This window comes from Lagopus leucura, unplaced genomic scaffold (genome assembly GCF_019238085.1).
Source record: "Lagopus leucura isolate 7727_CA_CO unplaced genomic scaffold, USGS_WTPT01 Super-Scaffold_741, whole genome shotgun sequence".
NCBI classification, from domain to species: domain Eukaryota; kingdom Metazoa; phylum Chordata; class Aves; order Galliformes; family Phasianidae; genus Lagopus; species Lagopus leucura.
This window is the reverse complement of record NW_024962256.1, coordinates 6763671-6778425: the sequence shown is the minus strand read 5'-3', so window position 1 is coordinate 6778425 and position 14755 is coordinate 6763671. Positions and strand designations below refer to the sequence as shown.

At 38.9% G+C, this 14755-nt stretch overlaps 1 protein-coding gene across 1 annotated transcript in view; it reads left to right on the top strand.

Moving 5' to 3' along the window:
• The window catches only part of CACUL1 (CDK2 associated cullin domain 1), a 38582-nt gene that overhangs the window by 10891 nt on the left and 12936 nt on the right, over window positions 1-14755 (top strand). Inside the window, exons 4-5 of the mRNA XM_042863754.1 lie at window positions 7030-7125; window positions 11209-11311. Of these exons, the coding sequence (XP_042719688.1) occupies window positions 7030-7125; window positions 11209-11311 (199 nt within the window). The remainder of the gene's footprint in view (window positions 1-7029; window positions 7126-11208; window positions 11312-14755) is intronic.

The following is a 14755-nucleotide window of genomic DNA, read 5'->3' as shown; positions in this document are numbered from 1 at the left end:
CCTTTCAGTGCACAGTATGTGATGTTTCACTTTCTCTGATGTAAGCTCATTCCACCTGCCAACAATATTTAATTGAATTGTGGAATTCTCTTGAGTTGGTGAGGTGTGACTTAATGAGAGGTAATATTTTTATGTACAGAGAGGCCAAGGTTGCTCAGGACAAGCCAGGGCTTTTGTGTGAGAACGCAGATCATCACAGCAACTGATATGGCGGGCAGTTGCAGTGTCTTGTTCTGGACAAGCTGAACTGCTTCTTTGCGTAGAAGTGCAATGGTTTCATGGCAGGTGGATTGCAGAATATCTACGTGTAACCAACATGCCAGAGCAAGCCATTCCAATACTAGGAGTGCTCAGCAGCAGCAGTAAAACTGTCAGATACCAAATGGTGGAAGTGGAGCATCTAAGGAGACCAGTCCGACCTGCTTTTGCTAGTTCCTCATCATACTGAAGTTTATCCTCTTTCCTTGCTGCATTTATTGCAGGAACTCCCTATGTATTTTTTTTTTCTTCCTCTGCTTGTCTGGTAAGCCTGCCTTTGGCTGAAGTTGGTGAAAGGATGGAGGAGGGCAAGGTTGGTCTGGGTGCCCCAGGTACTGCTGAGGATGCAGTGGGATATGCGCACCTTCCCAAGTCGTCATCTGCTCGCCTCTGCTCTCACTGACTGGGTGTTGTGTTGGGTGGCGCTGGTGTTTGTTACCCTAGTACACCTGAAGGGCTGCCCCACACATTTTCGGCTTGAGAAATTAATTTGTGGTGGTGAGGGAGGAGTTAGGAAAATATGAGTGGGCTGAATGCACACTCAGCGTGTTCGGCATTGGGTGAAAAGCCGTGAACATTGCCTGCTGAGAAGTACATTGAGATGAGGTGAATTTCTTATTGCATCATCACTCCTTTGAGATAGAGGCTTATATATCTCGAGACATGTCTTACTCCCTCCTGGCTGTGCAGGTCAATGATCCTCTCCTCCGCCTGTTTTCACTGAGGGAGAGGCTATGAGCAAGGGTTGCCTTCCTTTCTCCCAGCTGATGTTGGACCAGCTTTTCTGCATTAGTACGATTGAGTTTTGTCAAGAAGATGAAGGTTCCCTAACTCTTAGTTGGTCAGAATTCTGGTTTGTGTTTTAAAGAGAGTGATGGCAGAACACACAAATGGATGTACTTGCTGTTGTCCTGAGGCCTATTATACCTGTATGCCTACTGATGATTTTTTTTTTCAAGGTGCTTTATTTGGAAACTTTTCATTGGTAATGGACATAGCCCATTATGCTGTGGTTTAAAATAGTGACAGCTGTTTTTGTGGGTGAGTGCTGAGTCATTCAGATGTATGAGATGGGGTGAATATGTAGACATAATTTCAATTTAAATACATTTCCTTTTAAAAACAGTGTAACTATAAGACTGTATTTGCGTTAATGATGAGTGTTTGGCCTAAACATGTCGCTTGTGCCTTGGTAAAGTCATTTGAAATTAATTTCTCTGTCCATTATGTATCTCTTTAGGAAGTGACACTGGAAAGGACTTTTGAGAATTGGCAATCAAAATGTACCCAGGCATTGAGCAGGCCCATGACAAAGTGCAAGTACAGTTAACCTATTATTGGTTTGGTTAGAAAAATCTCAGTAATTTGCTTAGGAAATGACAGTGAGGTGAAAAGCAATAGTTTGTTGTGTTCACAAGGCTTTTATTTTAGAGCAAAGGAGTAAAAGGGTTCTCTTGATTCTAAGTCTTTATCAGAAACAGTTCTGTTCACTGACTGTAATTCTTGTGTTCAGTGAAGTTACTAAGAGAAGTCCTGTGTTTCTTTAAGTAAATTAACACTAGTTTGCTTGCATGCTGTTTATTTTAAACCAAACAGAGCTAAAGTGGCAGAATTTCTTGCTTAGATTCCACCTGTCTAAAAGCACTGTATCGAGTTTGGAGCCAGTTGCTGATAGCTTGTTTACCCTCTTGGACGCTCTAGAGAGCTTGAGGTTTTTCTCCTTTGTTATATGATGAGAGGAGTGTGTTTATTATGAACAACACTATTTTATTATGAACACAAGGGTGCTGAACAGTCTCTGGTGTTGGTGGATGCTATATGCACAGTTGTTGTGTAGTCCCCATCACCTGCAGGTTGAGTAAAACTGAACTGGGCAGTTCATCAACACTGCATCATTAGGTACAACACTGCAGCTCTTAGTATACTTTAAGTTTTAGCCCAAACTGTTTTGTAGATGCTTTGCTTTCTTTCCAAGGTATGTTGAAGGTTACATGTGTCAGAAGTTCCATCATACAGCCGGACAACACCATCTCTGCCTATTTTTTGTATGGAAGGTCAGGCTGGGCATGCCACCTGTGTGAAGAATCCCCTTCTTGTTCCACTGTTTGTATGGGTACTGCTTGGTTTGTTGGCTGAATTAAAGGAGGTAGCAAGCCTTGGTGGTTGCTACAAGAGATGAAACATCAGGAAAGTAACCCTCAAAGGAGCTCTTACTATTTAAAAATATTTGATTCGTTCTCTGGAATGCTTACCATAGTTACTAGAGTTTCTCAAGCACTGATTTAAGAAAGAAACTGCAACTGCTGTGTTCTGTGTGTACAAAAGAGCATAAGTTGTGCTGGAGAACAAAGTGAGAACCTTCATTTCTCAAGTCATCTTATGTATGCTGGTATTCCTCAGCATTCTTCTGGGTCAGGTAATATGTACGTATTTTTAAGAGGAAACTCAAACTGGCCATTTATCTGGTCAGTGATATTTAAGGGGCAGAAGAATATCATTCTGCTGCTGTAGGTGTTCATCCAGCAGTTTTACAAGGGAACATTACTTAATTGCCTGTAAAACAGGCTGTTAATGCTCTGATCACATGGAACTGAATCAGATCAAATGAGTAGTACTAGAAGTTTCTCAGAAACCAGATGTAGAAATATGTTCATCTTGGTGTGTGGATGTCAAAAAGATGAAGACAGTTATGAGTATTTATGGTGTACAGCTTGAGGGCAGGCTTTTAATGGATGACAGTCTTTGAATAAATTGAACTTTGGCTTAAGTGTTTTTCATAAGAAGTTTTGATAGCGTGTTTGGCTGGTGAGACAGACCTGGGAATCTCCTATATCTGCAGGGCAAAGTAAGCAAATGATGCTTACTGAGGAAGAACAAAAGCTGCTTTAGAAGAGTCAGAGCGCTTACACAAATAACGAGTTAGTTCATGTAGTTGTAGCTTCACTCTCTTCTCACTTGGCAGGCATGGGAGGGATACTGCAGCATGTGTGCTGGCATCCTGGCAGTGAGTGTTCCCAAGAAAATGAAACTGTGCAGCAGTGTAAGAATGCAGGCTTTACTGAGCATGTTGCTGATTGTGCCAGATGAGTATTCATAAACAGATGAGTTTTGTGTTCTGAAACAAAGACCTGTTGTCATTGTTTCTCTCTTAATGAGCAGTTTTGTCTTGAGCCAGCAGCCTGCCTTCTGCTGCTTGTTCTTTTGTGTGTTTAGTCCAAGTATGATATTCAGATTGCAGAAAAAAAAAGTAACCCATATTCACATATATGTAAGTTCAAACGACTAGATATTATATTAGTTGCTAGAGTTTTAGGGAAGGCCACTTTAGTATACTGCATGTCATTGCTTGTTAGGGATGACGTATAAGATGTAGACGTCATCTTTCTCAAATGTGCTTTTAATTCTCATATCTCTTGGTGCTGAGATGTCTGTTATGTGGAAGGAGATTTAACGATGTCCTTAGCATCAGTCTTTAAAAACAGCTACAGTATTTTATGCTAGGAAAGTCTTCAAAAACAAGTTGAAGATGTTAAATGAATGCATCTCCGTCGTTTGAGAAATCTGACCTCATTTAACATCTTCAACTTGTTTTTTAGTACAACTTGATCACAGTTTGAGAAATCTGACTTCGCTTTCTCCTGTGAACAGACACGTTAAATGGTTGCTGCTGGAAACTGTACTTACCTGTGAATGGTAGATGAGACCTTTTGTAGGAGAGGATTTGAGCTGTTTTTCCATATGGAGCCAACTGAAAGGGGAAATGAGTTGTCAGATTGATGGGTTTCAGAATGAGGAGTGGAGGAGTGAGGTTCCTCTTTTGGGAAATCCTTAGGCTGGCAGTACATTTTTCTTTCTTTTTATCGGTAGATGCTTTAATACATCCCTCAGGTATGATAGGAATGGTTTTTAAAGACTTAGTATTTTCTAGAGGGTTGTGAGGAATAAATATTCTTATCATTTTTCTCCCTGTGTAATTAAAAGTTGAATGCATGTGTTACTGTTTCTGGACTAAGACCAAGAATAGAAAATCCCAGTTCAAGCAGTTTCTTTATTTTCTTATAAAATCACAGCAGACTGCATAGATTTTTTTTTTATTTTTTTTTTTTAATGCTGGCCATTTAATAGAACAATCTTAGAACCTCTGTTTGTTCACAAAAGGTTGTTTGGTTGACTTAGTGCAGTGCTTTTTTTTAAATATAAATAAAATTCGTGTTTATATGAAGCTAATCCCAATCCAGTTATTGTCATACTAACATGAATAGAGAACATGGAGAAAGTTCCTGTGCTCAGACAAGTTATTGCTATCAGTATGGCTGTTTTGAGCATCTGTGCAACAACACAGTGAGCAGAAGACATAGAGCTGGTTTTATTTTCTCCACACAGGTTGCAGTGACTGAAAATAGATGACCTGTGAAAATACTGTTTTTGAGTTCTTTGGCCTGTGCTTGTGAGTGGTTTTCTTTAAGTTTACAAATCAAGCAATAATTCAGGAGAGTTTGGTTGTTGAGCTCTTGTTTTTTCTTTTGAAACAAGTGGGATGAGGTTGTTGATGCTCTTCTGTTTGCATCTCCAGTGCTGAAATGCTACCAGGAGAATAGGACTCAGTGGTCATGAGATGTTAATGTCATGATTTTGCTTTCTAGAGGTTAAGAACAAAGCTGAATGCTTGCCTAGTGATTGCTTCCCTTGTAGCTCTTAGGGCTTCTCTCACTCTCTTTTGTTTGCACCTAGAGCTCTCATTTTCTGCTTGGTTGTAGGGCAGTGGTAGCCAACAACTTGCTGGTATTTTCTGATTGAAGACTTGAGGTTGTTCTTGGAAGGCAGCTGGGTGTGCATTTGTGATTCCTTCTTAACACTGCTCTCTGTATGACACAGGCTTTGCGTGGTGAGCAAATGGTGTTCTTCAGTGCAGCAAAAAGGTATCAAACTTGATGGCCCCTGTAAACAGGACTGGCAAACTGTCCAGATGCTTTCTGTATTTTGTTTTAAGTGGAAAGTGTGGACGGTCAGTGTGAGAAAATCATTGCCCTGCGTGAGGCTGTTGTTGCCTGCTGTTTGACATGCTCTTTGAAGTACAATTTTCCTTTTTCTTTAATCTTAGAAGTTGCCTACCAAGTCTTTATAAACCAGAGTGTCTTAGCCATATTTAAAGTTGAGGTTAGAAAGGACTGAAGCAGGAATACGTTTTGCTTAGAAATACAGATTTCACTGCATGTTATTTGCCATAAATTAGATGTATCTTCATATACACACACACACATATATAATATATATATTTCTCTGCTAGGTTTACTTTCCTTCCTGAAATGTGTGTTCTGTATTGGAGTTAGCTGTGAAAATTACTCATGTGTTCATTAAACATATTAAGGAGGGAAGCTAAGGAAGCCAGCATAAAGAAAAAAGGTTTTGTAAATGGAGACCACTTAATAGAGCAAAACGCCGATGAGAATTCTAACTGTTCTTTGTAGGCCTCTGCTGAATGTTTGTGCAAATGTTGAAAAATCTGCTGCTTAAAGATAAGAGCTGTAAGTTGTGATAAGGTAGTTGTGGTGTAGTCAGTCTTGAGCATTTCTCACATCGCAGATGCTTTGTGTAAGATGTTAGAGCGTGTTTTCTTGCAGGCTTTTTGTTGCTGCTGCCTTTTTACACTCTCTTGAATAGAGCAGTAGGAGAGGAAGATGATGCAAGAGAAAAGAAGCTGTGCTGCTTGTAAGCGAGCATCACTTTATCCATGGGCGTGTGGCAGCAGAAGCTCAGGCAGCCAGCCCTACTCTAGTGAAGGGAGCACAGGAGGAGAGCAAGAGGTGGCCAGTGGTGGGGGCACTGGGTTTGCATGGTCAGAATGGAGTGCAGATGAGTGGAGGAATGCTTTGTCCCAGCTCTGCAGATATATCCATCCTTGGCTTAGTGCACTCCGAAGTGCTCTGATGTGGCTCCTTGAATCTCAAGTATCTGTAAAGCAGGCAGTGCTTAGTACTTCCTATTTTCTTGCTTCCTCTCACAATTTAACTTAGCTAAAAAAGCCTGTTCTGCAGTGAACTTCCATGTTTTTCCTTTGGGAAAGATGGTATTTCACACAGAAAACACCAGCTGTCACAGTGGTGCTGCAAGGCCTGTCGGGGAGATAGCACTTCAAGTTTTCGTATGGCAGCTTTGCTTGGGGCTACAAGGTCATGCAGTAGATTTTTGTGTAGGTTTCAGATGCAAAGCTCTCTGAAGATATTACTTCAGCCCTTCTGACTCAACACCCTAAATATTAGCTTTGCTCTGTGTGACTCAGCTGAAACGAAAAATGCTTTCTGGGAAGGACAGTGCTCTCAGAAGCTGGAGGATATGCTCCGTGCCCACTGAGGAGCCAGGCAGCTGCTCAGCATCACTTTGCTGTCTCAGGGCAGCAGGATCAGTGCACACACTGCAATGCTGTGAAATCTGGTTGTGGATCGTAGACTTGATAGAGAGCATTTTCAAAAAGAATATCTACTCTTTAATAAGTGTTTTTATTTGCATATGCTAAATATTATTTTGCCACAGGCATGAGGTATTTCGTACTGAATGCACCTGTTCTCACACACAGTCCTAAGCAAAATCACTTAGTGGTGAAAATCCTTCTTGCCGCAGGGAGTGATAGTAGAAACTCTGGAAAGATGTGTGGCTTGCTTTTAGTGGATCACATGCCGTGTAGTTTTTGAGTTTGCTGTGAAAGCATAGCCCATGCTGTTCCAGATCTTTCTCTTGTTCAAATTACAACCTGACTTTTATGGTTTCTTGCAGGCCAGCCCTCCAGATCTCTATATTGAAAGATTTAACGTAGCTCTTGGACAATATATGGGAGCATTGCAGAGCATTGTGCCTCTTTTCATATATATGGTAAGTTTTAGAAAACTATGTTCAAATAATTTATGTCCATGCACAAGATTGTGACTAAAACCTGAAAGGAGTAAAATGCACTCTAACAATTTTTCTTGCAGCTTTTACCATTCAGGCCTTGTTTTTCTACCTGTATAGCAGTTCTGATAAAGATGTGTGGGAAGAAGAAGGGAAGCTATGCTGCTTAATGCAGACTTCTGGAATTGATTTTCTGCCCTAGTATTGTATTATTGGAAATAGGAGGAATTACTTTTATTTTGACTTGAAAGCAGCCTTACCAAATAGGCCATTATTTGTATCTTTTTTTGATATGGTCTACTGACTTGTTATGTATTGGCTTGGTTGTTTGGGCAGGTTATAAAGATGATTTTATTGCTTTTAAATTGCACAAATTAAGACAAGATGGACATCTTGTGCCTGAAAGAAATGTCTCTTTCAAATGTTTGTATTGGTTGGTAAAGCAATTCTGACTGCTGACTGGGCATGGGCAAACCTTCATAGTTCTGTCAGGCATGCTTGCAGAGGTTCAGGAGGCATTGACTGTAACTGTTGTGCAGATCGTGTACTTAATGATGTCTTCTGTATCTCTGAAAAAGTCTGTAATATGCATAACTTTAGTCAAAATGCCAAGTTTCTTATTGCTTTTTTTAATGGTAAAGAATAATTAAAGCTTGCCTTCCTCCCAGAAATTATCCTTACATTGATTTGCTTAGAAATAAAATTTTTAACAAAGAAATGCATTAAAAAACAAATTGCTTTAGATTTCATAACATTGCTTCAAACTCCTCAGAAGTTATTTTCGTTGGTAGCATCCCAATGTTTGGGAAACAAAGACCTACATTGTAGTGGGTGTACCTGAAACAGAGTAGTTTGCTATAGTCCTTCAGCATAGTTTCACCATGTAGATAACTGGATTTCTTCTGATCTACTCTTCACCTAGTTCATACAAAATGAAATCCTGTTTCTACAGCACCACGTGTAAGCCAAGGAATGTGTTCATGGTGATAACTTTTGTTTTTCTTGCAGTTCTTGTCATTTAACGTTCCTGCAAATGAGAATAGACCTGAGAGCAACTTCTGTGCTTGTTCCTCTGCCAAATGCAGTGCTGTTGTATCAGTTATATAGTTGTTTTGAAGGATAATATCAAGTTAAGACTCAAACTTGTTCCCTGATATCTTAATCAGTTGCACATGATTTGGAAGATGCTGCTAGAAAAGTCAGGATGGAAAACATTCTCTTCTTAGTTTTTTTGTGTATATTGGGAAGTATTTATATGTACAGCCTCTTCTGCAGTCTTACATTATTGCATCTCACTGCGTTTTCTGTCATGCAGCAGCAGTTTCCTTTATTTAGACAAGAAAATAAGATTACAAAACAATTGCAGGAGCTGAAAGCCTAGTTATTCTCCAGTATAAATTACAGCTTTGCAGTTGGTTTAATAGGTACTTCCAAGGAGCATTTAATGGAAGTGGACTAAGTTGTTGGATTCTGCCTTTTTATTCACAATGCCACTGCTTTACTTTTTTGATAGCGATGTAATTGTTTTAATCAGGAGTTTCTGAAGTTGCTGATTTGCACTAATAAGCTTTGTTCTAAAGAGATGGTTATATTAATGCTTAGGAAAACTTCAGACATGCATTTACGTGTTTAAAAATCTAGGAAGCTAAGGAAAATATAAAGGTTTTTAATACAACTGGAATGTGTTTTTGTCTTTTGTTGGCCACAAGAGATGTAATTAGCCTTAGGGCTCAGTGCTGTGCATTTGAAATCTACAGCAGTACTTCTCTTTGCTGGTCTGTACCAAACCATATTCTTGTGTGAATGGTGGAAACACAGGATGGGAGTTTTCTTAGTGTGCTTTTATGTGGTGACCAAGCCCTTGGGTGACAATTAAGAGGGCTGACTTTGCAACTGGGGAATTGTTCATTCCTTCTTTGCTAGGAACATTAGTGGTTTTCTTCTTCTAATGATGATGCTACATCCGTTGCTACGTTGAACTTTTCAGGAAAGCACGGAGAACTAACTAAATCACTGTTCTGACTCTAAATTCAGTGGGTTTAATCTCCTTCAGAAATTCTGGTACAGAAATGCAGGTGAAGCAAATGAAGCTAGAAGTCAGCTTAGCACAAAGGTCTTTATGTCCAAGGATAATACCAAGTAAATAATTGTATTCTGTATGATCAATAAGTCTAAATGAAGTTATTCTAGATGCTTGCAGCCCTTACATGTGACAGTACACTGCACACATGAATGAATAAAGATATGTATTCAAAGAAAAATTAAAATCAGTGCTTAGAAGATAAGTTCTTGCTGGCTAATTATAGTTAGGTAGATAAAAAATCTATTATTTTGTGGTATGAGGTGGGCCTAATTCTTGTGAACCCTGTGGATTTGAATTAGTTGAGATTAGAACCTTATTTATCATTGTCTCTAAAACGTTCTTACTGGGTGGCTTTGCACTTGCTTATTAGCTGGGGGCGTCTTGTGTGTGTATACATGAAGAGATGTTTGTATACATACATGAATGAGGTAATAAACACCCATGTACTGTTGGTTTTTTCTTTCTAAAGAGTGTTTTGCTCTCCTTTTAATGATTTTAATAGAATTGTGTCTTCTAATGTCAGGATGGTTTCTAGAAGAAATGCTTGCATAATATCTGAGTTTCTCAGGTGCTAGTATCTATTTACTATTTATTTATCTGTCTGCTAAATCTTGAAGTTAAATCACTTTTCAATAAATACTGATAGAGCCAAAGTAGTGACATCTTATGTGAAAGGTGTTCCTGGTTTTCCACTAACAAGAATGAGACACTTATTCTGCTATCTCCTTTCAGCACTCTGGGCTGGCAATGAAGTACTTGCTCTAGGTTTTTCAAGTGTTGCATATGAAAATAGCATCACTTTTTTTGCATGTCTTTGTCAGCTGCATTTAATGTAAGACAGCTTTGAGGCTGTGAAAATAAAGAAGGTAGTATCTCCTCTGTCGGCTCTCAGGAGAATGTGGTCAGCTTGACATTGCCCTGTGTTGGTTGAGGTCACTGTGTGTTGTAGAGTAGCCTTAAGAAATCAAACTGATAGAAGGCTGAAGTACAGCGTGTAGGTTGGTACTTCCTAGTAGTAGAGCTGCTTCTATTACTGTGAATTTCTGTTGCTGTTAATGACAGTTAACCATCGGTGGAAAAAAGTAGTATCGTGTAAGTGTTCTACTGTGTACCTTAAGATTAAGTTGATTTTCTAGTAGCATGGCTGCATAATACTATGCAGGTTGTCCAGATGAGTTCAGTTGGCCTATTTCCAAGTTAGTATTGAAGTGATAGGAGATTTTTTTTCATGGAACAGCTACGCTTTTGGGTGTTTAATGCCCACGCATAAAATACAGTCAGGGTATCTTGCTATTAATTGCAGTTTTGGAACTGGGGAGTAACGCCAAGTGGTACACTGGGTTTAAAGCCCCTCGGGGAGATCACGAGTAGAATTTTTTCTGAGGGCTGGGGAGACAAATTTATTAATGCTGAGTGGGTCAAGATAATTGAATCCTAAAATTTTTAATGTAATTTAGTTTAATACAGGTTTGTATATATCACTTAATTTCACAGTACATTAATTTTGGATATCTGTCTTCTGAGATTATCAATGAACCTTAGGAATGAATAGCTCTACTGGTAATTTATTACTATAATATACCTATTTTAATGGCTTAATCACAATTAGGTATTTTAAATGTGATATCCAGCCTTATTTTACTATTTATGGTGTTTATGATGTTCTAAAACACTTTTTTTTTTTCTACAGATTCTCATCTGGATCAATACGTAGATGTATCTGTAGATGCATTTAAAAACCAAACATCTGTAGATATTTGACTTTATTAATGCTGTAGTACCACATGCAGACTCAATTTTAAATACGTGTCTTTTTGTTGTACAGGACTGTTCTATGCAATATAAAAGTGGGCACCAAGGAAGCATTTTGCGGGTTAAATATTCTACGGTTTTAAAAATATAAACTATTTTATTCAGGACTAAAAAGGTTTTTGTTTCCTATTATGAAAACCAACCGCTAATATTTCTGTCTTATTTTCCAGAATAAATTTTACATAGAAACCAAGCTTAACAGAGACTTAAAAGATGACCTTATAAAGCTGTTTACGGAACATGTTGCAGAAAAGCACATTTACAACCTAATGCGTGAGTACCCTTAGTGGCTTTTTCTTATAATGGGAGTCTGGAAAACTGCAGTGCTTTCAGATATTGCAGAAATCCACAGCAAACAGAAAATGGCAAATGGTTAAGAAGGCTCAAATACAAATTCCATTTGAAGGCATAGGAAGGACTGTTGTTTCTTCTGTGTTAATTTTCAACCATAAATGAAAAACAAGTGTATTAAAATTAAGTTTTTGTTACAAAATTTGTGATTTCTTATATACCACATCAAGGGATACAAGTCAACAGTTATTTTAAAATGTTTTTGTGTATGAAGTAATGATTGGTCTGGTATTTACCTTGAAGCAATTGGTGTGTGTATGCTGCATCCAGATGATGAGTGGCAAGGGTTGGGTTTTCTTTCTGATTTCTCCTGGTTAGTAATGCCTGTCTCCTTTGACTGAAGGGTTTGAGGTACACCAGAATAGTGGGAGATCATCAGTTTAATTTCATCATTTTCTTGCCGTCTGGAAAAGTCTGTGATGTAAAGCTTTTAGGCATCAGATCAGCTAGGAAATGTGAGGTCAGTGAGGAAGGTCCATCCATCACCTAACATTGTATTTTGGGCCAAAGGCATTTACTGAAGTGTGGTATGATGATTCCTCCAAGAAAATCATGGAAAATTCAAGTGCTGTTAGATTTAAGTGTGTGCATGTTTCAGGCAATGAAAATATGAATGTGATTTTTTTTTTTTTTCAATGAGAAAGTAAAGGTCACGCTTTGAATCAAATCTTCAGAATGTAAGTAATGTCAAATTTGTTGCTGTGTAGTTTTCTGTGAATTGATGTAGGAGAATTGAATAGAAGCCACAGATAATGCATTGCAATGAAAGGGGGGAAAAAAGTACTCTTCCCTAGCTCTATGGTAGTTACAGAATTGAAATGGAAGGAAAACATTGAGAAATCATCTGCCACCTGTCTTGCTGCTCTACATGGAGAGTGTTGTTTATGAGCACCTTTCTTGGATTTCATTTCAGTCTACTTTCAGCTTAGCAAAGCAAGTCATTTCATTACTGTTTTACTCCTAAGACTTGCATAAACTCTTAACTGATCTGACTGGTTAAACCTTGAGTAGTGGGATCTTTAAATTCAGATAAAGTATGCAAAATAAAATTCCAAACTTATGAACAAATTTTGAAGAAATAACTGAATATGCACAGTATGTGTAATACTGTTGAGGTACAGAGGAAATTCTAATGTTTTCTCAACTGTTGTAGATTGCTGATTTTCATACCAGAAAGATTGATATTTCCTTAATGTTCAGAAATACGACAGGTCTGAAGATAAGATGTATATACGGGCTTTGTGACTTTTAAGCATCACTTTCAATGTGTGATACTGTTTATTCTAAAGTTTTATACAGATTTGGTTCAATAGGGAAGTGTTGGTGTGTTATGAAGGAAGAAAACAACATTTTGAGCAGGCATACATAAATCAAATTCTATGATTTGTGATCTGTACTGAAAAAATTGAGTTCTGGTTGTGCTCAGCATGAAGAAGTGCGTCCTCCAAGAAAGAAGAACCAAAACATTTGTTGAATCAGCTTGTGATTTATACTCAAGGAATATAGTAACACCTGCTCTTGAATTTGTTGCTATGTTTTTCATGGGCAGGCATTTCTGTTTGTAGTGCCTTCTTATTCCATCAGAGCCTGGCAGCTGGCTCTTCCATCCAAGGCTATGTTTGGGAGGCGACTGTAGGGAAACTGCAGTTCCATCTACAAGTTCCTTCTCTATTTCAAATTAAAAGAGAGAAAAAGAAGTGTCAGGAAGTGAGTGTAACATACATCTGTTTCTCAGTGTTTGATACTGCTCAGGCTGCGAGGGGCTCCTAGTCCTCGTGCTGTGGTTGGAAACAGGAGGATGCAGAAGGGGCTTCTGACAGAATAAGGGTGCTTTATAAAATGGCTTAGGAGAAGTTGTCATGTGCAGAACTACTTAAGTGAATGTAACAGAGATACAGCATCTTATTTACAAGGAGCCTCAGAAGTAAATAATGCAGAGGATACCTACTTGTCAGTCGAAGAATGTTGCCTTTATTCATTCTGGGTTCCTGCAGTCATTGTCACCTCTGGTGGCTTTCTTGGGTTGTAATTGCAGTGCCCTGGAAACACCCTGCATTGTGTCTTTAAAAAAAAAAAAAAGGTCATTACTGAGGTCTTTAAATGTCTTCAGTTGTGGAAGTGGCTAACAGCTCCTCATGCTCCCCAATTTTACTACTACGAATAGGTAAAAATCAGTGGGGGGAGGGTGGTTTTAACTAATTGCTGTGTTATTTCCTTGTAAGAGTTTTGTGAGCTTGGTACCAAAAGCAAGGTTGCTCTATAATAGCTCTTTTTGTTTGTTCCATTTGCAGCGTACTGTTGTTTCTGCTCGGTGGATAGATCAGTTGCTTTTAATTACCCCTGTTCTCCTTACAGAAGCTAAACAAAGGGAGATTTGGGCTGGAATCCTGCTGTGGAAGTTGACAAGGTCCCAGCTTCTCAGTGTTGAGAGGAAAAGAAATAGTAGCTTAAAGAAGTCAGTGAGAAGAAAGTAGCTTTAGAAAGATCTGTCACTTGGATTCAGTAAAGGTGAAGGGATTTTGCCGTTTCATCTCTTTATTTTTTGGTTGTGGAGATGTACTTCAAGAGAGAGGTAATTTATGTTACAAAAGATTCTTCCTTTAAAGTGGCAGGAAAGGTATTTCCTGTGTGGGTGGTTTCTGCAAGATACTGGGAAAGCTGACCTGAAATCTGAAGAGGGCTGCTACCAGCTTCTGGTGATGTGCTTATGAAGTCTGCTTTTTGGTTGCAGCGGGTACAAATGTAATAGAAAATGACAGAAAATGAATGAAGCTATGGCTGTTGTTCTCTGCTGCAATTATCGGTGTCTGTGTTTGCCTTGCAGAGATGTGTGTGTTGTTTAGGCTGTGGTTAAGCAGGAAAGGTGTGCTGGCATGTACAGCCCTATGTTGCTAGCAACTGATTCTGACTGACCTCCAGAAACACCATAATGGCAATGAAGCAAGGGACTCTCATCTCTGGCTGCTTACTGCTATGGCATAACTTCAGCAACAGCATTCCAAATCAGGCTTTCCTTTGTGAATACTCCAGAAGAACGGTAGTGCAAAAGGTTGAGAGAAAGACTTGGAGCCAGGTTTGTAGCCTGACAGTACAGCTGTGACACATAACATGGGCTTCAGGTTGGTGTGTTGGTTTTTCCTTTACTCCCCATGCTTCACTCTTTGGTAGTTGGATAAGAAGATGCAGGTTGACTTCTTCCCTCCTTAGGCTGGTGTTTATTTTTTCTCTATTCTAACATTGATCTCAACCTGCTTAAGAGAAGCGGCTAATCATCATCTTGACTCTCAGATGCCAGAGAGAATCCCCTGGGAGGAGAGAAGCACTCTACTTTTCTGGTTTTTTTTTTTTTGTTTTCCAGAAAGCATT